Below are 27838 nucleotides of genomic sequence, written 5' to 3'. Positions count from 1 at the left end.
TTCCTCTTATCCCTTAGTTCAAAAGAACGCAACATATCAAATTCAAATAATGCTTGCAAAAGACATTCAGACAAAAGACATAGAATTCTAACATATATTTGGTCATAGTGGCAATATTAATCATATTTGAATACTGCACCCCAAATTTACTCTTAGATCCTTGAGGTTTTGTTTCTGAAGCTGAAGAGTTTCGCCAAGTATAAAGGATTACATTTGATCTTCACAGGCTGGGCACTAAATATCATGTGGGTGAGGGGCACTGATGGAAATCAGAGCAAAAAAATCTAAAAGGCCTAATAGCAAATTTGCTCAAGTTTTCTTCCAATAATAAAGTGGAAAAAATTCAGCTAGATTCTGTTCCCATCATGCAAATCTGACAATAGATTTAATTCCTGGCTCTCAGCAAAGGCAATGCTTAATGCCTCGACAGTAACGTCCAAAGTCCACCCCACAATTTCCCTGGTTATCTATGTTTATCTGATAGTATTCATGCTAAATCAGTTGATAACTAAATGCTCTCCTAAATACATGAAGCTCCTGGAACAACCGCTTTATTTATTCTCTTCATGATTCCAATGTAAACAAGACCCCATAAAGGCTTATTGCTTAATCACCTCTTACAGAATTCACATAATTAGGCATATAAAATAAATAATAAAGTAATTACATTACATGTACTACAGTGGATTATTTATTTCAACATTGTTTTGAATTATGTAAGATTTTATAAATGATAATAAGCAGATTAACCTTCTCTATCATTCAGCATCACGTAAAAACTAGTAGAGTTAAGGTGAAACAAGCTAATAGTGAAGAGGGACATGAACCAGGTATGCATTAAAATCACAGCTATTCCTTACAAGTTGCATTAATAACTGAAGCAGTCATTTATATAATCGCCTTATGTGCTTCAGGATACATTTTCCAGCTCTTGCTTCAAACCACCACTTAATGTTTTTAAGAGTCCAAAGTCCACCTCAGAGTTGGATAATTACAACAGAATAGATTGTTCTTAAGCCCTTGGGCAGAAATGATTTCCAGGGTCGAACGCAGAGAAAAATTGGGTGCCGAGAATTGTATGGCAGCAGTGAAGCCTGTCTAATTTCTGGTCCATTTAAATTAATGAATGGGGAAAAAATGAGCAATGTACCATGCCAGATTTATTTCAAAGAACCAACTAAGTGTTCCTTTATGCTTAAAAACTACAAGATAAAAATCTGCCCTATTATCTTATTAATTACTGCGTCAAAAACAAAAGTTGTGCAAACCTGCCAAACAATTCTTAAGTTATGAACACAATGAAACACAATATTGATCACAAATGTACAATGTACGCATTCAGATGAAACACAATATTTAAGATTATTGCAAAAGCATATTATGACTGTTACTGTACTAAAGTCATTTTGATTTTCTGTCAACCAATTGTCTAAAATAATTCAATAAATTATTTTTGTTGTTCGAGTCATCAATTTTAAAATTATTTTGATTACGTGCATGCACGCATGCTTAGTCTTAATTGTTACAGGTCTGAACCAGTTAGTTGTCTATTTACCATTACTGCTCATTGTAATAATTTTGTTTTGAAGTATCACTTACCATTATTTAGATTCTTTGCTCCAAATTGACCAAAACTTCTGATGTCACAAATTGCAGGTTGACCACACTTTTGTTTACCCGAATCTCTCTGGTGACAATAAATCTGCTTGAGGAAATGTGCGCCCGGATAACTGGAGGATGTTGCTAAATTAAATTAAAGAAAATGCAACGGTTAGACCATTTTCTTTCAAACTTTTTTTCCCACGGGGCCCACTTTTGCCAACTGACTGACATTCGGGAGCAACGTCACGTTTGCTTACCTTTAATGCATTAGATCCTAATGAGTCACTGGTGCTAACTTTAAAATAAAACCAAATACACAAGATTGTGTTCCCCTCAGGAAATGTTTACAACTTTTAAAGTCATAAATTGGATGCTGCATAACATTTTTTCTTCCTGTGAAGAGACCACCCCTCGCCAAACATGAGAAAAATGTTGAAAATCATCCAGCTCCCAATTTCAGTCAAAAGTATTAGGAGCGTATGTTGGTTTTATAGATGGAGCAAATTGACAAGGCAATGCATTTCTTGCACATATGACTAGCTGGGCACTGACTGACCAACAAGCGAGGAAAATGAGACTTAACATAATGCAACATTTAAAAAGTGATGAAAGACATGTTAACACTATTAATGCTCTCAGGATACAGGATATTCAGATCTGGGTCCCTTACCACTGAGATAATTGCAACAATGTTGCATGCAGTTGTTGTTCCAAGAACTTGTGTAATAAGTTGGTGGATGAGAAAAAATACAACCACGCCACACAGAATCACACAAAATAGCCATTTGAATAAAATGCATCCATGTTGGTCCCATTATACTTTCTGTGCTCTGAACAGCATTTTTCAAAGAACGGAGCTGGTGCATTTTTGCATGACTCTGGGCATGGTTTAGCTAACTGTGAACAAAGTCCCAAAGCACGAGAGAATAGCCGCGTGTTTCCCGGCACTCGTTGTGCCGAGAAACACAAAGCTATTGAATGGCACTCAGGTTAGATAGGGTGCCACAGTGGGGAACATGCAACCGAGGCCGCACATAGCCCCGTTTTCTGCACTGCTCAGAACTCCTCAGTGTAGCGAGAGATTGGGGTACCATTTTAAAAAGGCATCCCAAACTGTGAAACCCCTTTCAAGCCCCAACTCACAACGAGGGGGTCCCAGGCAACCCCTCCAACACCCACACCACCCACACAACACCCCCAAGCCCAATCGCCACCACGTGGAAAATGCCAGCTTGGCACTTTGGCAGTGCCAATGTTGTACCCTGGCAGTACCTCTGCCAGCTGGCAGTGGGGCACCTCACTAGTATCAGGCTGGCACCCAGGTAGCACTGCCAGGGTGCCAGGCTGGCAGCAGCACCAGGGTGCCACCCTGCCAAAAGGGCATGCACCTGGGGGCCTCCGGTCCACTGGGAGACCCCCATGCGCGCCATTCTGTCAGGTCCCTGTTTGTGGAGACCAGTACTGAACGGCGCTCACCCAAAGTCTCCAAGCCAAAGGGGATAGATCCCAATGTCTCAGGTGCCTTGGGCAACTGCAATTTACAATGAGACTAGCTGTCTCACTTTAACATGCAGATTTGCCAAAATGTGGTCCCGTCCACAATGGATGGGTATTACATCGCAATATCTCACAAGATCACGTTTGGTCTCGAGAGGCATTGTGGGCAGGATAGATCCCAGGAGAAAGGTCTCCCGTCTTCTATTGGCCATGTTGCCCCACGACATGTTGCTTTTTGGGTGCAGCATGACTGGTCGATTGTGCCCACTGTGTTGAATCTCTCTACATGACTTAGCTTTTGAATGTCACAGATGACCACCAAAGAATATCTGTCACTTGGAAATGAGACTGAAGGGGAGGTTAATTCACCTTCCCAGCACCTGAATCTATTCCACCTGACCACAAGTCTGGTCCAAGTAGGATGGATTTTCTTTATGGGGCATTGGCCCTCTGAATGTAATGTATGGCTTTAACACAAATACTAGCAATTTTAATGCAACCACTGGCAATGGCAGCAATTCTACGACCTGTTCCTTTCTGACCAGCATCTGTCACACCTTCAAATACATTACTGCCGCGCTCTCCTGTATCATTTCTGTAATCCAGGATGACTGGCAACGTGACTTTGCTGAGGAGTACCATAAAGTACAAATGCTTCCCTCTGTAGTCCACATTCCCCGCCTTCAGCTCTCCTATACAATCAATTGTCGCTTCTTCCTCACTCCTGATCTAGCCTCTCATTGCTTGCCTAAACTTCAAATGACATTCTCTGTTCTTTTTCTGCCCTCTTTCATTCTGAGCCTCGCTGTTCTCATTTTTTTGCGACCCTGTACTCCACGACTCTTCTGACACCCGCCGCTGACCCACACGCGGGCCATAATCCCCACTTTGAAAAACCCTGCTTTAGACGATTGAAGACATTTTAAAAAATGAAAGTGCAGCACTGCTGAGTTCTCGTACACTAATTGCAATAGATATGCAGCGTGAACTCTCCTGAACTATGGGCGCGATTCTCCGCAAATGCGGCGAGTCGTAAAGGCTGCCGTGAAACTGGCCGTGTTTCACTGTAGCCTCCGCGCCCCCTCCCGGGACCCGATTCTCCCCCCCGGGCGGGGCTAGCTGCGCGGCCCTGTGAAGCACGGCATCGCGGCCTTAGCAACCATCACTATGTCTGCGCGCCAAGCGTCACGACGGCTGACGCGCATGATGACGTCAGCCGCGCATGCGCGGGTTGGATGGCTCCAACCCGCGCATGCGCGGATGACGTCATCACGCAGACACGTCAAACCCACGCATGCGCGGGCCGTCATGCCCCTCAGCTGCCCCGTGGACTGATCCTGCGGGGTTGCGGAAGAACAAATAGCGCGCGGGTATCGGAACTGCTGCCCGCGATCAGTGCCCACCGATCGCAGGCCCATACCACCCTTGGCACGGCCGTGGTGCGGCTGTGCTAATCGGTGCCATGGCTGTCCGGAACGGGCACTTTGCGGCCGTTTTCACGAACGCTGAAAGCAGGTGTGATCGCGGCCGTGAAAACGGCCGTAAACTCCGCAATCTTAATAATCTGTTCACCATTTCACATGCACCCTTTAATCATTTCAAAGGTGAATGGAGATAAGAGATGGTGAGATGAAGGAAAGATAGGATGCATTTGGCTGATTAATTTCACAAGTCAACAAATAAAGTGACAAACATGGTCGGTCTCACTACAACTTGAAGAAAACAACTAGTAATATTAAGTTGCCATAGTTACATAACTGCTTAGAAACCAATTAAAATGGCACTAACTGACGCCAATCTGCATATTTATTGAAGACCCCGGGACAGGAGTTCTTCTCAACTGCTCAAAAGAACAGGTTACCATTAGAATACAGCAGGAAGGTTGTGGATTGGAAGGGATAGGTTTCTGCCTCATGTTAAATGCCATCCCATTCTCCAATTCCTGCTCGGCAAGTGGGCTTACATCTGTTTCAGGATTCTGAGCGTGAATGTGTGCTGTAGAACTGGATTGTGTTCATGTAGTGCCCAACTTTTAAAATGGGAGACAGAAATAATCCAGGTAATTACATGCCACTTAGCTCAGCATCTGTGGCAGGGAAATTGTCACATATCTAAATAAAGAGAAAATCATTACAAGAGAAAATACAGCATAGATTTGGAAAGGAACAATCCTACTCAGCTAATCTCAAAGAATTATTTGACACAATGGGCTAAATTCAATAGCCATTACTGCAGCCCAGTCCATTGACCAAAGAGCTGGTGGAAACCCCACCACAACTTAGTATCTTTTGGATACTAAGGGAAAATTTAGCATGGCTAATCCACCTAACCTGCACATTTTTGGACTGTGGGAGGAAACCAGAGCACCCGGAGGAAATCCACGCAGGGAGAAAGTGCAAACTCCACACAGATAGTCACCCGAGGCCGGAATTGAACCCGGAACCCTGGAGCGGTGATGCAGCAGTGCTAACCACTGTGTCACTGTGCTGGAGAGGAGGATTGCCCCAGAGGGTTCAAGGACAGGATCAATTTCGCTCAAGCTAAGGAACAAAAAAGGTGCAATTACATTGCTCATTGTGATCTATATTGGCCACCAACAAATGGGAACGATGTATAGAAATAAATTTGCAAGGAACTTGGAAAGAAGTGCAAAAATTATAAAGTAGTTATAAAAGTCACTTTAATAGCCTGAATATAGACGGGAACAGTAGTAGTGTAAGAAACAGTGAGGGGCAAGAGTTCCTCGAGTGTGTTCAGGAAAATTTGGCACACCTCTACTGGTGGGGAAAGTTTGGCACACCTTCACTGGTGGGGAAAGTTCCAGAAACAATAATGTGAGACAAAATTAATAGTCACATGCTAATGCACATTAATTAATGAAAAATTGTGTTTAAATAACTTGCTGGAGCTTTTTGAATAGGTAAGAGAGGGTTGATGAGGTCAATGCTGTTGATGTGGTGAACATGGACTTTCAAAAGATGACTGATACAACACACTTGTGAGCAAAGTTAAAGCTCATAGAACAAAAGGAGCAGTAGCAACAGGGATATGAAATTAGCTGAGTGACACGAGGGAGAGTAGGGATGGCATTTTTCCAGGAGAAAAGATTGTAGTGGTGTTCCCCAGGGGTAAGTGTCAGTACCCTTGCTTTTCCTGATATATATGGAATTCCCTTCCTAACAGCACTGTGGATGTACCTACACCTCAGGGACCGCAGCAGTTCAAGGAGTCAGCTCACCACCACCGCATTTCCCAGTGGTGTAGGGTGGCTTCAATGGGAAATCCCATTGACAGCGATGGGAGCAGAGAATCCCACCGCCAGCAGGGCAGCATGGTTAGCACTGCTGCCTCAGAGCGACCCGAGTTTAATTCCAACTTTGGGTGACTGTGTGGAGTTTACACGTTCTCTCCTGTCTTTGTGGGTTTCCTCCAGTTTCCTCCTACAGTCCAAAGATGTGCAGGTTAGGTAGATTGGCCATACAAAAGGTGAGGTGCGGTTATGGGGATAGGGCAGAGAAGTGGGTAAGGAGCTCTTTCACAGGGTTGGTGCAGGGCTCGATGAGCCGAATGGCCTCCTTCTGTACTGTAAGGATTCTATGATTCTAAAGGAAAACTCGGGATGGGGAGAAAATGCTGGCATAGGCAGCGACGCCACATCCTCAAAACGAATATCAGGAAAATATAAATACTAATGAACTCGGCCTTGGTGTACAGGACACAATTTCAACATTTTCAGGTGGTAGGACACTTGGAAACAGAGGGCGCGATTCTCCAGAAAGATTTTGAAGTGTGGAAGTGAACAGGAACTGCCGCAGCTCCCCAGCGCTCGACTGGGCGAGGCCGGCAACGCAATACAACGTTAATTGGTCCATTTAACGAGGCTCCACGGGCTTCACAGCCAACCCCACTCAGCATCTCCCAATCCATCCTTCACAGCCCCCCCTCCCTTCACCCCAGTCCTCCCAGCACCCCAACCCTCCCTTTACACCATCCCCCCAGCAATGTGACCCATGCGTGTGAGTAACGATGCCCTCTCTGTGTCTCCGCAGGAGAAGCTGTCGCTGGCAGAGGGCCCAGACTGGCAGTGAGATGCTGGACATTAGAATTCTCACGACATTCGACAAACAGGTCCTAGAGGTGACGGAGGTGGTCAAGGACAGTGCAGTCACCAATGTGGGGGTCGAAATACACCGCAGAGGTGACAATCCACTGGCCCCACCCAGATGGACTGTCACACGTGTATTGTTATTACCATACAGACTAACCCATCCCTCCCACTGGCCACATGTCCATTCTCCAGCAGGTCCTCCAGCCGACCGTGCGGCCCTTCTGGTTTGGCCCCTTACCCATGTGAACACCTCAGAGGAGAGCTCCAAAGATGCCACAGTCCATGTCATCCCCACCCTCCATCAGCGCAGATACATGCACCTCAGTGACTGTGGCAAAATCTGATGAGCACCGCACAGTTGCTGATATACACCAGGTGGAGGCAGGAACCTCCAGGCGAGACAGCAGTTGGAGGGCTGCTGGATCCCAGAACCCAGCTGGGTCCCAGTCAGAAGCTGAGCCTCTGAACCAGACTATCCCAGAGCAGATGGAAATATTAGGGTGCGGCCATGATATTCAGAGGGATACGTCAGCGACACTCCAGCAGCTCAATAGCCGATTGGAGGTCCCAGAGACTATGGGCACATGAGATATTGCCGCAATGCATGGCACCGAGGCCAACAGTGGTGGTGGCGATCCCAGTGGACAGCCTGATGCATGACGTCGGCAACTTTGATCGTCGATGAGGGCCGACCACCAATCCCATACCCCATGCCCCCAGACATGCTCCCTCCAATGACACGCCCTGCCCACATGCACCTGGCTGTGGACATGTGCCTGGGGCCCATCCTCTGGGCATTCAAGGGTTGGCTGCTGTGTCTGTGTTGCTGCCTCTCACAGTGTTCAAGCACAGTGTCCATGCATCAAAGTTTAATTGGGATTCTAGGAAATGAGCCGCACATGCTACATTGCCCACACACCCATGGGGATCCACTTGGGATGCGTGAAGTGCTCATGTAACCACGATTTCCAATTCCCTATCAGCAATAGCCTTCAGCCGTATGGCAAGGGTCCGCTGCAGTTATGAGTGGGGCATACAGTCAGGGGCTAGGGCTGGCCCCTCTACGGGAACATATGGTACAGGGGTTGGTGTGGTGGACCCGCGCACAGCAGCCCATCACCCCACTCCCCGCAAGCATCCACCTCCGGGTGCTCCGGTTTTCACCCACAGGCCAAGGATGCGCATGTTAGGTGGGTTGGCCATGCTAAATTGTCTCTTAGTGTCCAAAGGTTAGGTGGGATTACTGGGTTATGGGGTAAGGTGGAGGCATGGGCTTAAGTAGCATGCTCTTTCCAAGGTGCAGACTCAATGGGCTGAATGGCCTCCTTCTGCACTGTAAGTTCCCTTCATTCAGTGGCCTCCCTAGCAAGTGGTCACGCTGGCCCCGATTAGTACTACTTTTGAAAATGTGAACCTGGTGGATGGGAAAACTAGGGATGGGGAGTAAATGCTGGCCTAGCCAGCGACGCCACATTCTGAAGACGAAAAACAGGAAAATATATATATTAATGAACTCGGCCTTGGTGTACAGGACACAATTTCAAAATGTTCAGGTGGTAGGAAACTTGGAAACAGAGGGCGTGGCGTGATTCTCCAGAAAGATTTTGAAGTGTGGAAGTGAACTAGAACTGCTGCAACCTCCCCAGCGCTCGGCTTGGCGAAGCCGGCAACGCAATACATTAATTGGTCCATTTAACGAGGCCCCACGGGCTTCATAGCCAACCCCACTCAGCATTTCACAATTCATCCTTCACACCACCCCCTTCCTTCACACCAGCCCTCCCATCACCCCAACCCCCCCTTTACGCCATCCCCCCAGCAATGTGACCCATGCGTGTGAGTAACGTTGCCCTCTGTGTCTCCGCAGGAGAAGCTATCCCTCAATTGCCGGCGGAGGTCCCAGGCTGACAGAGGGGTGCTGGACATTAGAATTGTCACGACATTCGACGAACAGGTCACGGAGTTGAAGGAGGTGGTCAAGGACAGTGCAGTCATCAAAGTGGGGGTCGACATACACCGCAGAGGTGACGATCCACTGGCCCCACCCAGGTGGACTGTCACACGTGTGTTGTTATTGCCATACAGACTAACCCATCCCTCCCACTGGCCACATGTCCATTCTCCAGCAGGTCCTCCAGCCGACCATGCGGCCCTTCCGGTTTGGCCCCTTCCCCATGTGAACACCTCAGAGGAGAGCTCCAAAGATGCCACAGTCCATGTCATCCCCACCCTCCATCAGCGCAGATACATGCACCTCAGTGGGACACGTTAGTGGACACTCGACAGGGGCACAATCTGGTAAGCTCACAGAAACACGATTGCCAATTCCTTATCAGCAATAGCCTTTAGCCGCACGGCAAAGGGTCACGGCAGTTATGGGTGGGGCAGACAGTCAGGGGCTAGGACTGGCCCCTGTACGAGAATACACGGTACAGGGGTTGGCATGGTGGACCCACGCATAGCAGCCCATCACCCCACACTCCGCAAGCTCCCACCTCCCCCCTCCTCCCAGCCCCTCATGACGACACCCCCAAGCCGGGCTGCACTCCCTTTTGCTCCCACCACCCCACCCCCGAGCACAGGGGCAGCTTGTCCAGTGCCCCCAGTTCATTAGGGGTGCTGGGCGGTAGCACGGTGGGTAGCACAGTTGCTTCACAGCATTGGGGGCGCAGCACGGTGGCACAGTGGGTAGCTCAGTTACTTCACAGCTCCAGGGTCCTAGGTTCAATTCCGGCTAGATCTGTGCGGAGTCTGCACATTCTCCCTGTGTCTGCGTAGGTTTCCTCCGGGTGCTCCCGTTTCCTCCCACACTCCGAAGATGTGCAGGTTAGGTGGACTGGCCATGAAAAATTGCCCTTAGTGTCCAAAAAAAAGGTGAGGTGGGGTTACTGGGTTACGGGGATAAGGTGGAGACATGGGCTTAAGTAGGGTGCTGTTTCCAAAAGCACAAATTCTATGATTCTGTGATTGCCTATGAGTGAAGATGGCTACTCACTTCCTCAGCTTCCCACAGCAGCCCATCCACCAGTTTCATGTTTTTCAAAAGTAGTACTAATCGTCACCAGCGTGACCACTTGCAAGGGAGGTCGCTGAATGAAGGGAGGCCATTGGATATAGAAACATGGAACATACAGTGTAGAAGGAGGCCATTCAGCCCATCGAGTCTGCACCAGCCCTTGGAAAGACATGCGACTTAAGCCCATGCCTCCAGTTTATCCCCGTAACCCAGTAATACCACCTAACCTTTTGGAGTCTAAGGGACAAGTTAGCATGTCCAACCCACCTAACATGCGCATCGTTGGACTGTGGTAGAAAACCAGAGCACCCGGAGGAAACCCAAGCACACACGGGGAGAAAGTGCAAACTCCATACAGACAGTCACCCAAGGCCAGAATTGAACCTCACTTCAGTTCTCTCTCTCATGCAAGAGCACAACAAGGCTGGAGAATCGTGCCCATTGTGACCTGTAAAGTGTAGGCCTTTAAAAGGACATAGACAAGTTGGTGAACGGGAGAAAGGTGGCAGATGAGGTTCAATGGCGAGAAATGTGAAGAGATTAATTTTAGTAAGACAAACATGGAAGAGACAATACAAAATAAGGGATAAAACTTGAAAGGGGCATGATGGTGTATGTAGGCATAAATCATTGAAGGTGGCAGAAGAGGTTGAAGTATACAGCATCCTGGGAGTTATTGATAGGGGTATCAAGCACAAGAGCGGAGAGGTAGGTTGAACTTGTAGAAGACACTCGTTCAGCCACAGTTGGAGAATTGCGTCTAGTTCTGGGAACATCAGTTATGAAGACAGACTGGAGAAATTAGTTTTCCTTAAACAAAATAATCATTCCCGAGGATGATGATACACCCCAGCCCCCGCGGATGGGGACCCCCCCTTTACACCCCAGCCCCCGCGGACAGACCCCCCGCCCCGCGCGGACAGAGCCGAGCACAGAGACAGCCGTCTCACAAAAGGCCTTTTCTCACAAAAGACCTGAAGCCTTCCAGTGGACGCCAACATGTTCCAAGGCCACTTATCGCGGATGTCGCCATGGTAGTGGGCATTCAGTCAGGTTGGACAACCCTCTCGACTGCCTGGACCTATGAATGGCTAACTAGGCCAGTCCCAGGCTTAAGAGGAGGTCCTCTTACCACCCCGCCTCTCTCCACACCAGGCGATGGAAAATTAGAAGTGCAGGAATTAAGTGCAACCAAAAGTTGAGGAGCAGCCCCTTAAAATAATAAAAAAAAAAGAGGCAGCAACATCTCTATTATACTCTTTTGATAAAATATCATCAATGATTTAAATAAAAACGACAGGGTGACAGTCTCGGATTGGACACTGCAACTAAAACAAAACATCAAAGGAAACTTAACTAACAAAACCAAAATGCCATTCCCTCAGTCTGATGATACATCCACCTCCAAATACTGGTTGATTAAAACAAATAAATCAGTAAAACAGACTAATTAAGAGGGGTGACAGCCTCCAGTCGGACACTATAACTTAAACAAAATGTCGAAAAGAAACAACTAACGAAACCAAAATGTAATTACCGGAGTGATGATGCACCCATCTCCTCTAACACTCTTAAGAAAAACAATAATCAATAAATTAAACAGAAATGACAGGAGTGACAGCCCCTAATGGGGCAATGTAACTAAAATGAAATGTCAATGGGAAACTTAACTAATGAAATAAAAATGTCATTCCCAAGTGCTGTGATGCATGTGCTCAAAGACAATTAATATCCATCACCTGCTTTTCTTAATCATGTAATTGACATGACATTAACAAACCATAAAAATGTAATTGGTAAGACATTCTTTGGCTAAGATGAAGCGTCAGATCAAGCCCAAGATGAAGTGTTATGCCTTTTCTTGTCAGCTTGGATCTTGTGTGTGTCTCTTGTGGAGACCACGAATTGGATTTAGTTTGAATTGTTTTTTGGTGCAAACAATGAGATGGATTAACTAAACACTCTTAACATTGGCTTTATAATTTTAAGGATGTGATGTAAAATAATAAGCTGCTGGGCAACAGATTGCTGGACTTCTGTGACATCCACAAACTCCTTTGAGTGATGGTATTCACAGCCTTGATAGCAGCAATCTGTGTCTGCATGACACCAAGCTGCCCTTGCATCATAAGAAGCAGAGATTTCATTACATGAGCTTGTGCTTCCGCTGTAGCACAGTACTTCCGCTATGTAGTTTTTGCTTGTGTTGTAATGGAAGCTGACACATTGGTCACCAGCTGTTCATCACCACAAGTATTTTCAAGGAGACGGCCATATATTGAAAAGGTATAGCTCCAACCCTGCATGAAACACTGCCACGTTGGAACCAGACGCTTTCATGCTCCTTATCATTCACAACAGGCTCTCTTGCAGGTCTGCCAATGCACCGAGCTGGGTTTTTCAAAATCAGGGCCATGACCAGCTGGTGGGTTGTGGGTGGGTGTCAGAAGGGTCGTGGAGCAATCGGTTGCCCAATATCCGCGACCAGTTTTACAGAATGCCAGCTGTGAACAGGTTTCATCGTGATAATGCCGGCCGCAATCGGCTTTTAAATGCGCATGTGGAGTCTTCCCGCCAGAAGTGGCAGTAGAGAGCAGGTCATGCGCCTGGCATGTACACTGACGTCATGCGCCTGGCATGTACACTGACATCATGCACCCTGTGCTTCGGGCGCAAAATCACAGAGTAGAGATTCTTCCATATTGTAGCTGCCAGTAAGCAAGAAACAGGACTGTGTGAAGAACTGAAGATGGATCATTTTGTAATAAGGAAGAGAGGGCCAGAGACACAAACAGGCCAGGATCTCACAACTGAGTCTGCTGGAAAGAGCTTTTCAAGAGAATCCATGGCAGAACATGGAAGTGCTGGTGTGAGCTGAATACAGAGTTCCAGGGCATGTGGTGAATAACACATTAAGAAGAAACTGAAATCGGGAACAAAGCAGGAAAAGAGATGATTTCTTGAGCTCTGGCATTTTAATTTTGCCAATACAAATCAGGATGCAAAGCACATGTGTGTTATATGCAGGGAAAAACTGGCAAATGCAATTTTAAAACCTTCAAATCTTTAAAGGCATTTGAAGAATAAGTATGGCGAGTTCAAGGACAAACCTCCTGATTTTTTCAAAGGATGCAGTGAGAACGTAAATCATCAGCTGAAGCCCTTAGCAGAAAAGTAACATTGAATGAAAAAGCAAGAGAGATCATGAGGACCAAGCAAGCTCACCTGTCATATTAAAGGTAAGCGAAAATGGTGTGTCGCGAACATCAGTCGGCGTGGGTCGCAAAGGTCGACCCCGGTATGCGCCCCGAAGGTCGACTGGCCTGGATTCTGAGGTCGGCAGGTATGAATCCTGAAGGTCGGCTGGTTGGTAAAAGTGGGTCCAGGGAAAAAAAGTTTGAAAAACACTGCTCTATTGCATATCCATCATCCTTTTCCTGCACACCGCATCTATTGAAATCCTTTGCTGGAGAAACTGTGTGACCTCAGGCTCCAGAGAGCTGGCACATGCGTTATCCTTTTCCCTTCGTCTGTCTGTCGCCACACATATGCAGTAATTAACCACATGTAGATACCACCTCGATGTTACCCTCTAACGTACACACAGTGCAAATGCATCTGAATTGCAAGGTATCAGATCGAATGATCTCAGTTTGTTCTCCTTATAGGCTTTAGCCGAAGGGACTACTGATATGTCAGGTAGAAATTCGAGAGGATCTGAAAAGCATCTGAAAAGGGTGAAGAGGGTGAGAGGTGCACATGACCCAGAGGCACAGCATTTATTGCAGCATGAGAAATGGGCATCGTTGACAAAGTCAACACCTACTGCCCACTCCTGCACTTGGAAAGGTGGAGGTGAGATGCTTTCCTTGAACACCAGCAGTTCTTGTGATATAACTGCACCCAGATAGTCATTGCCTAGCGCTTGTAACATGCAGGCAAAGACTGCTTCATTTTCTGAGGAATGCAAATGGAATTGAACACTGCAATCTCATTCAATTTTGGCACAAATCTCGAGACATTAGTGAGAAGAAGTTTGCAATGTTGAGTTGGCTGAATGTGCCTTGGTTGTATCCGATGCCCGGGTTAATGCTGGGTGGATAGTCCTATTTTGTTATTTTAATTTTCCATAGTAATTTGACAAAACAGGGCAGCTTGCTAGGCCTTTTGGAAAGCAGATAATAATTATCTTCAAATGCTGCAGGTCTAGAGTCACATTTTAGTAGTCATAGGGGAGTCCGGAAAGGAGAGTCAAAAGAACAGCTTATTACCAAAAGTAAAGTGTTTACAAGCAACAGTCCCAGTCGGGACTACTCTGCAACTTGGCTCCTAACTGGGTCGGCTTTTAAGGTACTGTCCCACTTATGGGCCTCCGCCCTATATTAACTGGGATGTAAAGAGTTAACAATTAATGATAATTCTTCTTACCACTAGAGGGAACCACAGAACAGTTGGAAATATATCATATGACCAGGGGATTCTGGGATTAGATGATTCGGAGTTAAGAGAGAGAGCTGGAAGAGTGTCAGGCATAGAGAGCAGTTGTATACTTGAGAGTTCTGAAGTGAAAGATAGCATAGTTTTATACAATAACTTTCTGCTTTAGGAATGTGAATGATTCTTAGTAGTGGTTTATGGTTTTATGGTTTTGTTCGTTAACAAACTTTGTGTTCTTTGTTCAACACTACGCATCCGTTGTTTGGGGGTGTTGTGGGAGGGGTTGACAGGAGTGTCACGGGGAACTGCTATGCAGCAGGGTCCCACTTCCCTGACCTCAGCCGACCTCCACCCTGGTGACCTCCCTTTCCTCCAGGCTGCTGACCACATCCAGGGCCCTTGCTCTGTCACGGTGAGGGGCCGCAGGTCCGGCGGTCCCCTCCAGTTTTCTCCCACTCCCGGCGATTGTGCGCAGCATTCTCCTGGGGATGGGTAGGGGAAAACAGAAAACTATCGGACCTTAGTGCGGCTGGTATGGGTACTGACATGTGATGCAGGGTCGGGGTCCAGCCGCCCTTTGGGTGTGGGGGGGGGGGGGGGGGGGGGGGTCGGGTTACACGTTTATGGGAGCCGGGTTAGTGCCAGAGGCACAATGTTGCCTCCTCACCCTGGCCACCATGTGGAGGTCGTGCAGTTTAATCTGGCACTGCTGGCTGGTGTTGCTCACAGCGTTGACCACTTGTCACCCGCCGATGTACGACGATTGATGGCAGATGGCAGCCTCCTTCCCTGGCCGGGGTATAGGGGTATAGGGTCAAACGCCTCTCCTCCACTGCGTCCAGGAGGATCTCCAGCTCAGCATCCCGTGAAATGGGGCGCCACTGTCCTTGTTGCCATCTTGTTGGCTGGGTTGGTGTGTGTGGGGCTTGGTGTATACATGCGGCTGCAATATGTCAGCCTCCTGAGTGTCAATTGCAAAACCGGCGAATACGGCATCGTTTCTCATTGGAATCGATTGTGTTCCACATGGCGCTGGTGCTAGCCCCTTAACAGTAGCTGAATCGGTCCAAGTTCGGCAGCAGTTTTGCTGTCGTGGAACTCCACAAATCGTGCGCCGGGGTCAACACTTAGTCTCTTCAACTTTAAGGGTCAGAGAGGATATTAGGGAAAACCTTTTCGCCCAGAGAATGGTGGGCACTTGGAATTCACTGCCTGAATCAGCAGTTGAGGAAGAAACTCTCAACTCATGTAGAAGGTACCTAGACCTGCACCTGAAGTGCTGCAACCTGCAATGCTATGGACCGGGTGCTGGAAAGTGGGATTAGAATGGGCTGAACGCCTCCTTCTGTGCTGTAAGCTTTCTACGGTGCTATAGTTTTACTTTGTACCTTATGATGAAACCACCGTTCTCCATTGAATCGACAAAATTGACGAGTCGACGTATTTGTAATGCAAATCTGCTGACTTAACTACCGATATTGACCCCACCTGCACTCTAAATAGGTTTTGTTACCTCAGACGTCTGGAAACATATGCCTCTGGGATTGGTTTCCAAATACAAGCACAAACAGGGATTTTGGCATCATTGTTGATGCTACTATAAACAATGAAAGTCGCCATACTCCCTCAGTACCATAGTCCCCTTTTTAAAAAATAAATTTAGAGTACCCAATTCATTAAGGGGCAATTTAGCGTGGCCAATCCACCTAGCCAGCACATCTTTGGCTTGTGGGGGCTAAACCCACGCAAACACGGGGAGAATGTGCAAACTCCACACGGACAGTGACCCAGAGCCGAGATCGAACCTGGGGCCTCGGCGGCGTGAGGCAGGAGTGCTAACCACAGTGCTGTGCTGCCCGGCTGCTCTCTCCTTTTGAGTGGAGAGTTGACTTGTGGTGAGTTAGCTTGAGTGTCACCGCACTCAGACAAGGTTGAGAAGGAAGGCCTTCATGGATAACCTCAGCCGGTACGGGAATCAAACCCGTGCTTATTGACATCACTCCGCATCACAAAGTAGCCGTACAGTCAACTGAGCTAACCAACCCCCCCTTATGAATATTGATGCCAACACTGAAGTCAGGATGCAAAACAGCCCTAGACTCAGTGTAAAAAAATCCTTCTAAGCCTCTAAGATGGTGAAGCAATTCTGCTGCTGCTCACTTGCACAGAATTTATTCAGCAGTTAGGAAGTTAATGTTGCATTAAAAACTTGCAAATAAACTATGACTGCTGCTTGCACATATGAGGATAGAAATTACCAGTATTATTTCAGTGAATGAATATCTAATACATCCATGTGACTTTTTGTCTGCGAGTAATCCAAGTCTTTCTCTTAAAATAATGGACAGAAGATGGTAATAGAACATGTTATCCATTTATTCAGTAATATTGCCAAAAGTAATTTCCAACCTCTGTCAATGTTTTAGGTTATTTCAATTATGTATTCAATTTGATCCTATGATTTCTTTGATAACAAAGCCGATAATATTCACACATGCCTTTATTGCATTTACGACCAACTTTGAATATACATACACAATTATTTTTAAATTCACAGGTCGAGATTTGTTCGGAAATGGGCAAAAGCAGATGGCAGGCGGGAAAGCAGCGATCAGCTCTCCGACAACAACTGCTGCTTTTCCCACCATATAGTGTGGCACTCAGTGCCAAATATTTTCATCCATGGGTTCCACGCCATATCGCTGGCAGGACGGCCTCCGATTTGCCACCACCTCAGCGCTGCAATCATCAGGTCGACACATTGAATGGTCGCCTCAGAACACAGTAATCACTGCAGGTCACCAGGAAGCGATGGGTGGCAGGAAATCAGCCCCAAAATTCTCCCTGGAGAGACTTTGCCATGCTGTAAACGTCCATTGAGATACCATCTAGCCATGCTCAGGGCGGAAACCTAGCAACAAGGGTGACAGCATTGGAGGCTGTAGTAGTCAGTGCCAATGCCCTGCAGAAGAGGACAGTATCTAGTACAGGAAGAGGATGAACAAACTCCTCCGTTCTGCCAGGTAAGTCACTCTTCTCATCACTCTCAGCTGACAAACTCACACACCCATCACACATTTATGCACATCTCACTCACTACCAGCTCAAGGGACATCACCACTCACTTTCCCACACATAACTTTATCTCTCCTGTGGGTTGTGAACCCATCACCTCACTGGTCACACAACCCACACAGCCAGACAAGCGTCCAGCTTACACTCTTTCCATCTGATTCTATGCAGGATAGGTTAACACACAGCAAGTGGAAGAGATCCCAGATGGGCGGAGAGATGCCAGAACTCAAGGTCCTTACAGACTTTGAGGACAGAGCCATCCAGCTGGCCTGTGAGGACATTGATCACTCCTGTACTAATGTGAGATCGAGAGTGAAAAAACCAACTGAGGATCCAGAATTGCAACATCCATCAGCCAATAATGCTTTGATTGACATCTCCTTTTTCTCAGGCTCCTTCCATGCACAAATGAACTCTCCTTTCTTTTGAAGGCACATCTGGGAAGTAATCAAGGGAGTCCACCAGCCAGGTCCTCAACTAGAGCCCCGACAGTAGCACAGAGGAGGAATTCACAGACTTCACAATAGAATAACCGTCACAGCACTCATGCACACCCTGCACCAGCACAGACACACACATTGGTGGGACATTTTCTAGAATAGCCTCGAGGTCACAATCTGGTGAGCACATCGCACTTTCAGATCAAAAGCAGAAGCAGGTAGGGTGTCCCAGGTAAGGTAGCTGTAGGATTGCTGGAGGTCTGGAATCTGCTCAGTCCCAGTCAGTCCTAGCCTTTGGACACAGTCGTGCCTCAGTTGCTGGAGCTCCAATGGCTAACTTGGAAAAATCAGGAAAGGATATCTGGTATATTGCTCAGATTGAGAGGCTGCATGATGGAGCACTTGCATCCAACAGTACCAATGCCAGAAAATGACGGAGCTTCTCTAGCCCACTCTAGATACCCCCCTATTCCAAGGAGGAAGCCAGGGAACTTTGGGCACCCATAGGGAGGAGAAATAGCTGGTGCACACTCTTGGGCCATCCACCCAGCTGACTCTAGGAGTGTCCTGTGCATCGGAATCTCCTCTTTGATTTTATTTTATGTATTGTCACATGTACCGAAGTACTATGGAAAGTATTTTTCTGCTGCCAAGGGAATGTACACAGTACATTCATAGTAGACAAAAAAAGAATAATCGACAAAGTATATTCACAAATGATACATCAACAAACAGTGATTGGTTACAATGCAGAACAAGGGGCCAAACAAAGCAAATACAAGAGCAAGAGGAGCATAGGGCATAGAATAGTGTTCTTAAAGGCAACAGATCTGTCCGAAGGAGAGTCGTTGAGGAGACTGGAAGCTCTGGGGAAGAAGCTGTTCTTATGTCTGTATGTGCAGGTTTTCAGGGGCGGAATTCTCCGACACCCCCCCCCCCCCCGCAGGGTCGGAGAATCGCCCGGGGACGGCGTAAATCCCGCCCCTGCCGTGGCCGGAATTCTCCGCCACCCGGTAATCGGCGGGGGCGGGAATCGTGCCGGTCGGCGGGCCCCCCGCGGTGATTCTCCAAACCGTGACGGGCCAAAGTCCCGCCGCTGACAGGCCTCTCCCGCCGACGGGAATCAGAGCACCTCTGGTGCCGGCGGGAGCAGGCGGCGCGAGCGGGCCCCGGGGTCCTGGGGGGGGGGGGGGGGGGGGGGGGGGCGTGGGATGATCTGACCCTGGGGAGTGCCCCCACGGTGGCCTGGCCCGTGATCGGGGCCCACCGATTGGCGGGCAGGCCTGTGCCATGGGGGCACTCTTTTTCTTCCGCCGCCGCCACGGCCTCCACCATGGCGGAGGCGGAAGAGACCCCCTCCACCACGCATGCGTCGGGTAGGGGAGAATCCCGGCCCAGATTCCTGTATCTTCTGCCTAATGGAAGGGTCTGGAAGAAGGCAAAGTCTGGGTGGGAGGGTTCTCTGATAATGCTGCGGGAGGTGTAGACAGAATCAGTGTGCGGGTGGCAAGCTTGTGTGATGTGTTGGGCTGAGTTCACCACACTCTGCAATTTCTTGCGATCTTGGGCCAAGCAGTTGCCATACCAAGCTGTGATGCAGTTGGATAGGATTCTCTCTATGGCACATGTGTAGAAGTTTGTGAGAGTCAATGCAGACATGCCAAATTTCTTTAGCTTCCATAGGAAGTAGAGACGTTGTTGGGCTTTCTTGACTGTTGCAACAACGTGAGTGGACCAGGACAGACTGTTAGTGATGGTGACCCCCAGGAACTTAAAGCTATCGACCATCTCGACTTTGGAGCCATTGATGCAGACTGGGAGGGGGGGGGGGGGGGATCGTGCTAAGCTTCCTGAAGTTGATGATCAGTTCCTTGGTCTTTCCGACATTTAGAGAGAGGTTGTTTTCAGTACACTATGCAACCAAGTGATTTATCTCCCTTCTGTAGTCTGATTCGTCATTGTTTGAGATACGACCCACCACAGTCGTAACATCCGCAAACTTATAGATTGAGTTCCTGTGACTGCTTCAGTTTGACAGGCCAAGGAAGGTGACAGTGCCATCCAGCAGGCCAGGGCCCCCAGGCCTCAGACCTCCAGAGGACACCTGCCAAGTTCATCACAGACAACAGGGCATGGCAGACAGCAGGCCTCCACCTCTACTGTTGATGTTGGGGTTGCACCAAGATGTAGCGGCAGGGTTATAAAGGTTAAGAAGCTCCGGTTGCACAGCATGGACACGGGTGTTAACACTTGTACATAACATTTATCTTTTACCTACTACTTGCACCCTTTCATTTGTTCTGATGAGCTGTGTTCCTGTAATCCCGGTTTGAAAATCAGATTCCTGCACAAGCTAAAACACAGCATTGGACTATTTTCCACTCCCGTTGCCAAACCCACCCAACCGGGAGCGGAACTTCCCAACCATGTTTACAGGAATAGGTTTCACTTTTGAGCAGAATTCTCAGTTTTTGAGACCAAGTTCAGTGGCGGGCCACTCCAACGGTGCCTTTTGTGCAAGCCAGAATGGCAGGATTCTGCGCCAGATTCTGCACTTGGAACTTTGTTAATAATGCACAGACGGGTTCCCCTTCATTGGGAGAATGGCGAGGTGGTTTTATGCTGGTCCTGCACTTTTTGGCTCCTGCTCGATTCTTTGCTCCATCCCATCACCAAACCTGCTGCAGGTGGAATGGGAGAAACCCGCCCTTTGATTCTGAAAAGTTGTTAATCATTAGATATGCAATCACTTCGGAATAGCCCTCAATGAGAAGACAAACAGACCTATCAGCAAGGTAGGGGGAGGCGGTGGCATCATGGTATTATCGCTAGACTAGTAATCCAGAGACCCAGACTAATGCTCTGAGGTCCTGGGTTCAAATCCCACAATGGCAGATGGTGAAATTTGAGCTCAATGAAAAATGTGGAATGATGAGTCTAATGAGGACCATGAAACCATTGCCGATTGTCGTAAAAAAACACCTGGTTAACTAATGTCCTTCAGGGAAGGAAATCTGCCATCCTTACCCAGTCTGGCCTACATGCGACTCCAGATCCACACAGAGATGCGGTTGACTCTTAACTGTGCCCATTGAAATGGCCTAGTGAGCCACTCTGTTCAAGGGCAACTAGGGATGGGCAACAAGTGCTGGCCCAGCCAGTGATGTATACATCACAAGAACAAATCAATTGTATTTTTTTAAATGCTCCCTGTTTTCACAATCATTTATACAAAGTTAAAATCAACATCTTCTGAAAGTAAGGCAGGCACTGCAGCCAGGATTCTTTATCCAGCATGAGTGATCTTACTTCACATCAAGTTACATTTTAAAACAACTGAATATATATGACACCTTCAATTTCCAGTAAATTTGCTTCCAACATTGTACCTCTCCTTAAAGCCTCTGTTCATCTCTCTTTGGTTTACTTTCTATATTTCTTTTAACTTAATGCTTCTTTAAGTGCTTTGGCTAGCTTTGCTGCAGTAAAGATGTTTACAGAGAATACCCAAGGGGTTTCTCCCAATATCCTGGGATAGCCTTGACAGAGGATCTGTGATGTTATGGTGCGAGATTGGGAGAACATTTGTAAAACTTCTATCCTGCTATATTGTAGGCAGTTGTTTACAATGGGGACTAAATGATAAAGTAATCTCCTTCTCTCTTTACTTAAGCGCTAAAAGAATTCTAATGTTTTTACATATATTTTGGAAATCACTCATTGACAACAGTGATAACAAATGATTCTAGTCGTAAGTTCCACACACCATAGATATGTGATACAATTGTTGATTTGTTCTAATAAATTTCGAGGCTACATTGCATCCGTTTCCCAATTTTTTGCTTAAAGTGATTTTGCAGCAATTTCAGAGGCCACAAAACTCAGATAAAGAAATTATGAGGTTGATTCTGTGATCCCATGGTCCCAATCGACTGTCACACTTCCGATCGGACAATTCAAGAACACGGTGCTACCACCTTATCTCCAATTCATGCTCCTGAAGTTTGAGGGTCCTAATTGGAAATGTGATGATGCAAAATCACCCCATATAAATCAAAAACTTACCTTTTTAAAAATTCTCTTTAATTGGCTTTGAGTTTACTCAACGATCATTATTTTCAATAACAATATGTCACAACATCAAGTTGATTTTTTTACTGTTGATGTGACAAATGCTCATGATTTTTAAACATTTTCTCACATGCACAAGTCACAAAAAATAGTCAAATTCAATAGACTACTGTGATGTAGACTACAATTATGGTGAAAAGATACACTCTTGCTACACATTAAAAAAAAATCAAAATGGTATTTTGCCTGAACTTTTGTTAAGTGCTTCTGCCACACCTAGCTCTTAAACCTAATGGCGGAAAAGAAGAGTTACTCCTGGGGCATTTCAGGTGATTTCAATAAAGCTTCTCAGATTTCTCTCCAAGTATATTTTGCCCTCTGATGGTTTTCCTTGAACTATTTTTATAGTAATGCTATCATACAATATATCAACAAATTTGCTTCAAATTAATTTCCCATTGGTTGTGATTTAAATCGATCAAACCAAAACAAAAAGGAAAATAGTTACAATCATCATTTATGGTGGTTGAGATTTTGTGCTACCGTTTGCAACATGTGTGAATGGTGATAGGAGCATAAAATCTCATGAGAGACCAAAATCACGTTTAATGCTAGCGGCATGTCCAGTTTCAACTGTCCCTCCCCATGCCAGTGACATAATGGGCTTCCTGCCATGCTACCTCATAAAGCTCATTTTAATACGTTTGCATCTTATTATCTGGCCTCCCCACAGCAATCATCCTCCCACGCTCAAAATACCACCTATGGCAGTGTAATGTCACAGCGGGCCATTCACACAGCTTTCTTAAAAATGTGAACCTGGTGAGCTCACCTCCGAGGGGTGTTCAGAGATGAGTACGCACTCACCACGGGCCACCGCTGCCTTCCAGGGGAGAGAGGGCAGTGACTAGGGCAGGAGTGGGCAGAGAGTGGGGGATTGAACCAGCAAGGCAACTCGGGAAGAGGAAGCAAACTAACATAAGGGGGGGGGGGGGGGGGGGGGGGGGGGGGGAGAATGTGCAGTGGCAGGGGAGAGTGGGGGAACAGGTGAAAGGGGGCAACAGGTATAGCCACCAGGCTCAGAAGGGGCCAATTATAATAATAATCTTCATTAATAACAATAATCTTCAATATTGTCACAAGTAGGCTTACATTAACACTGCAATGAAGTTACTGTGAAAATCCCTTAGTCACCACACTACGGCTCCTATTCGGGTACACTGAGGGAGAATTCAGAATGTCCAATTCACCTAACAGCACGTCTTTTGGGACTTATGGAAGGAAACCGGTGCCCCCGGAGGAAATCCACGCAGAAATGGGGAGAATGTGCAGACTCCGCACAGACAATGAGCTAAGCCGCAAATCAAACCCAGGTCCTTGGTGCTGTACTACAGTACTAACCACTGTGCGTCCGTGCCGCCCAATCCGCTGGGTCTCAATGCTGAGGGCTCGCGTGAAGGCACAGGTTCTGAGGGGAAATTGAGCCTGGGCAAAGGAACAACAGCCTCAGTGTCAGAAGCGGGTATGAGTTGGGCCTAGAAAGGGAAGTACTCAGCGCCAGAAGGGGAAGACACATCCTGAGACTGAATTCTTCAGCTGCTGGCCTCTGCACTCTTTGAGGGCCCTGGCGCCAGGAAATGAAGCCTGCCTTAGGTGGCCAGAAATTATGGGACAAAGAATCAACTCATATGTGGGTGTGGCAGGGGTGTGGGGGTGGTGGCAATTGCCTGCAATTTCATTACTGACAATGTCAACTCAAATGGAGAGGCATGTCAGCAACAAATATTCCTTTGCAGCTGAAATTGTTCAGTTACAATGAGACTCGTGCTGCTAACCACACTGAGGTGGAGCAGACCATCAGAATGCTGAAAATGTGGTTCAGGTGCCTGTACCTGTCTAGTGGAGACCTGCAGTACAGTCCGCAGAGGGTGTCGTGAATCGTGGTCATCTGCTGTGCCCCATAACAACCTGGAACTTCGACAGGTTGAGAAATTGCCTGGGGAGGAGATGCAGGTGTGACACACTTCCTTGGAAGACAAGGACATCAAGTTGGAAGTCAAAGAGGAGATCCTGGTTGGTGAGGAAGTCAACCATATGGCAGTGATAATAGCCAGAAGAGCTCAAGACATACTATTGGAGCCTGATTCATACATCATGATGATTGGGACCAATGATCACATCCCATCATCCTGAAGTCTCTTTCCATGTGCTCACCTGTCTGACTGCTGGAGTGCACATGTCTCATTGATAAAGCTCAAGTCATGGGGAAAGTGTGACTGCTTATAGTCCCTATGTTACAGGAGGATGATGATGACTTGCAATGGGGACATTGCATTGATCCTCAAAGAGCTACTGCGAATATCTGACTCCTGTTTGGCTGTAGGCAGCTCGCTTACTCTCAGTGACCAGCAGCATATCCTGCCAATATAAGACCATAAGACATAGGAGTGGAAGTAAGGCCATTCGGCCCATCGAGTCCACTCCGCCATTCAATCATGGCTGATGGGCATTTCAACTCCACCTCCCAGCATTATCCCCATAGCCCTTAATTCCTCGCGACATCAAGAATTTATCTATCTCTGCCTTGAAGCCATTTAGCGTCCCGGCCTCCACTGCACTCTGCGGCAATGAATTCCACAGGCCCACCACTCTCTGGCTGAAGAAATGTCTCCGCATTTCTGTTTTGAATTTACCCCCTCTAATTCTAAGGCTGTGCCCACGGGTCCTCGACTCCTCGCCTAACGGAAACAGTTTCTTTGCGTCCATCCTTTCTAAGCCATGTATTATCTTGTAAGTTTCTATTAGATCTCCCCTTAACCTTCTGAACTCCAATGAATACAATCCCAGGAACGCCAGCCGTTCCTCATATGCTAGACCCGCCATTCCAGGGATCATCCGTGTGAATCTCCGCTGGACACGCTCCAGTGCCAGTATGTCCTTCCTGAGATGTGGGGCCCAAAACTGGACACAGTACTCCAAATGGGGCCTAACCAGAGCCTTATAAAGGCTCAGTAGCACATCGCTGCTTTTATATTCCAACCCTCTTGAGATAAATGACAACATAGCATTCTCTTTCTTAATCACGGATTCAACCTGCATGTTTACCTTTAGGGAATCCTCGACTAGCACTCCCAGATCCCTTTGTACTTTGGCATTATGAATTTTCTCACCGGTTAGAAAGTAGTCTATGCTTGGATTCTTTTTTCCAAAGTGCAAGACCTCACATTTTCTCACGTTGAAATGCATCAGCCATTTCCTGCACCACTCTCCCAAACTGTCTAGATCCTTCTGCAGCCTCCCCACTTCCTCAGCACTACCTGCCTGACCACCTAACTTCGTATCATCAGCAAACTTCGCTAGAATGCCCCCAGTCCTTTCATCCAGATCATTAATATATATGGTGAACAGCTGCGGCCCCAACACTGAACCCTGTGGGACACCGCTGGTCACCGGCTGCCATTCCGAAAAAGAACCTTTTATCCCAACTCTCTGCCTTCTGTCAGACAGCCAATCCTCAACCCATGCCAGTAGCTCACCTCGAACACCATGGGCCCTCACCTTACTCAGCAGCCTCCTGTGTGGCACCTTATCAAAGGCCTTTTGGAAATCCAGATAGACCACATCCACTGGGTTTCCCTGGTCTAACCTACTTGTCACCTCCTCAAAGAATTCTAACAGGTTCGTCAGGCACGACCTTCCCTTACTAAATCCATGTTGACTTGTTCTAATCCGACCCTGCTCTTCCAAGAAATTAGAAATCTCATCCTTAACGATCGATTCTAGAATTTTACCAACAACCGAGGTTAGGCTAATTGGCCTATAATTTTCCATCTTTTGTCTTGATCCTTTCTTGAACAAGGGGGTTACAACAGCGATCTTCCAATCGTCCGGGACTTTCCCTGACTCCAGTGATTTTTGAAAGATCTCAACCAACGCTTCCGCTATTTCTTCAGCCACCTCCCTCAGAACTCTAGGATGTAGCCCATCGGGGCCAGGAAATTTGTCAATTTTAAGACCTTTTAGCTTTTTTAGCACCATCTCTTTTGTAATGGCAACCATACTCAACTCAGCCCCCTGACCCTTTATAATTTTTGGGATATTACTAACGTCTTCCACTGTGAAGACAGACGCAAAGTACTTATTAAGTTCTCCAGCCATTTCCTCATCTCCCATCACTAGCCTTCCGGAATCAGTTTGAATTGGCCCAATGTCTACTTTGGCCTGACGTTTGTTTCTTATGTATTGAAAGAAACTTTTACTATCATTTCTTATATTACTGGCTAGCCTGCCTTCATATTTGATCCTCTCCTTCCTTATTTGTCTCTTTGTTAACCTCTGTTTGTTTTTGTAGCCTTCCCAATCTTCTGATTTCCCGGTGCTTTTGGCCACTTTATAGGATCTCTCTTTTTCTTTGATACATTTCCTGACCTCCTTTGTCAGCCATGGCTGTCTAATCCCTCCCTGGATAATCTTTCTTTTCTTGGGGATGAACCTCTGTACAGTGTCCTCAATTATGCATACAAACTCCTGCCATTTTTGCTCTACTGTCTTCCCTGCTAGGGTCTGCTTCCAGTTGATTTTCACCATTTCCTCTCTCATGCCCTCGTAATTACCTTTATTTAACTGTAACACCATTACATCCGATTTTGCCTTCTCTCTTTCAAACTGCAGACTGAACTCAACCATATTATGATCGCTGCTTCCTAAGTGTTCCCTTACTTTAAGATCTTTAATAAAGTCTGGTTCATTACATAGCACTAGGTCCAGAATAGCCTGCTCCCTTGTGGGCTCCATGACAAGCTGTTCCAAAAAGCCCTCTTGTAAGCATTCCATGAATTCCTTTTCTTTGGATCCACTGGCTACATTATTTACCCAATCCACCTGCATATTGAAGTCCCCCATGATCACTGTGACCTTGCCTTTCTGACATGCCTTTTCTATTTCCCGGTACTTGTTGCGCCCCTGGTCCTGACCACTGTTAGGCGGTCTGTACATAACTCCCATTATGGTTTTTTTGCCTTTGTGGTTCCTCAATTCTACCCACACAGACTCCACATCATCCGACCCTATGTCGTTTAGTGCCATAGATTTAATTTTGTTCTTAACTAACAAGGCAACCCCACCCCCTCGGCCCACCTCCCTGTCTTTTCGATAGGTTGTATATCCTTGGATGTTTAACTGCCAGTCCTGAACCCCCTGCAGCCATGTCTCTGTGATGCCTACCACATCATAATCATTCACGATGATCTGTGCCATTAGTTCATCTACTTTGTTACAAATGCTACGAGCATTCAGGTAAAGTGCCTTAATGTTAACTTTCTTATCAGTACAGATATTGGAAGTCCTAAGATGTCCAAAGTTATCCTTCCTTTTTGTTGCATTCCTAGTCTGCCTCAAGCTTAAATCCACCTGCCTACATGTTATCCTCCTGCGTATCTTGCCATTTAACTCCCTGCTCCCTGTCGCTTTCACTTTCCCTTCCCCCCAATGCAGGGGGGGAAGACACTAATGCAGAGAGTTTCATCTCTCCTTGTCTCGGCTCCTCCTTAGTGATCTGTGATTTTGAAGTTCAGTGTCATTGAAGGCCGAGGC

The 27838-nt window shown here is 46.9% G+C and overlaps 1 protein-coding gene across 11 annotated transcripts in view; it reads right to left on the bottom strand.

The window, feature by feature from the left end:
• Positions 1-27838, bottom strand: part of LOC119950570 (transcription elongation regulator 1-like protein) — a 924053-nt gene that overhangs the window by 673098 nt on the left and 223117 nt on the right. For all 11 annotated transcript variants that reach the window (XM_038773098.1, XM_038773095.1, XM_038773090.1 and 8 more), the window contains one exon: positions 1600-1743. In XM_038773098.1, the coding sequence (XP_038629026.1) occupies positions 1600-1743 (144 nt within the window). The remainder of the gene's footprint in view (positions 1-1599; positions 1744-27838) is intronic.

The sequence above is a fragment of the Scyliorhinus canicula genome, chromosome 16 (assembly GCF_902713615.1).
Source record: "Scyliorhinus canicula chromosome 16, sScyCan1.1, whole genome shotgun sequence".
In the NCBI taxonomy this organism is placed as follows: Eukaryota; Metazoa; Chordata; class Chondrichthyes; order Carcharhiniformes; family Scyliorhinidae; genus Scyliorhinus; species Scyliorhinus canicula.
Note: the sequence above shows the minus strand (reverse complement) of the source record. Positions and strands in the feature narration are given on the sequence as shown.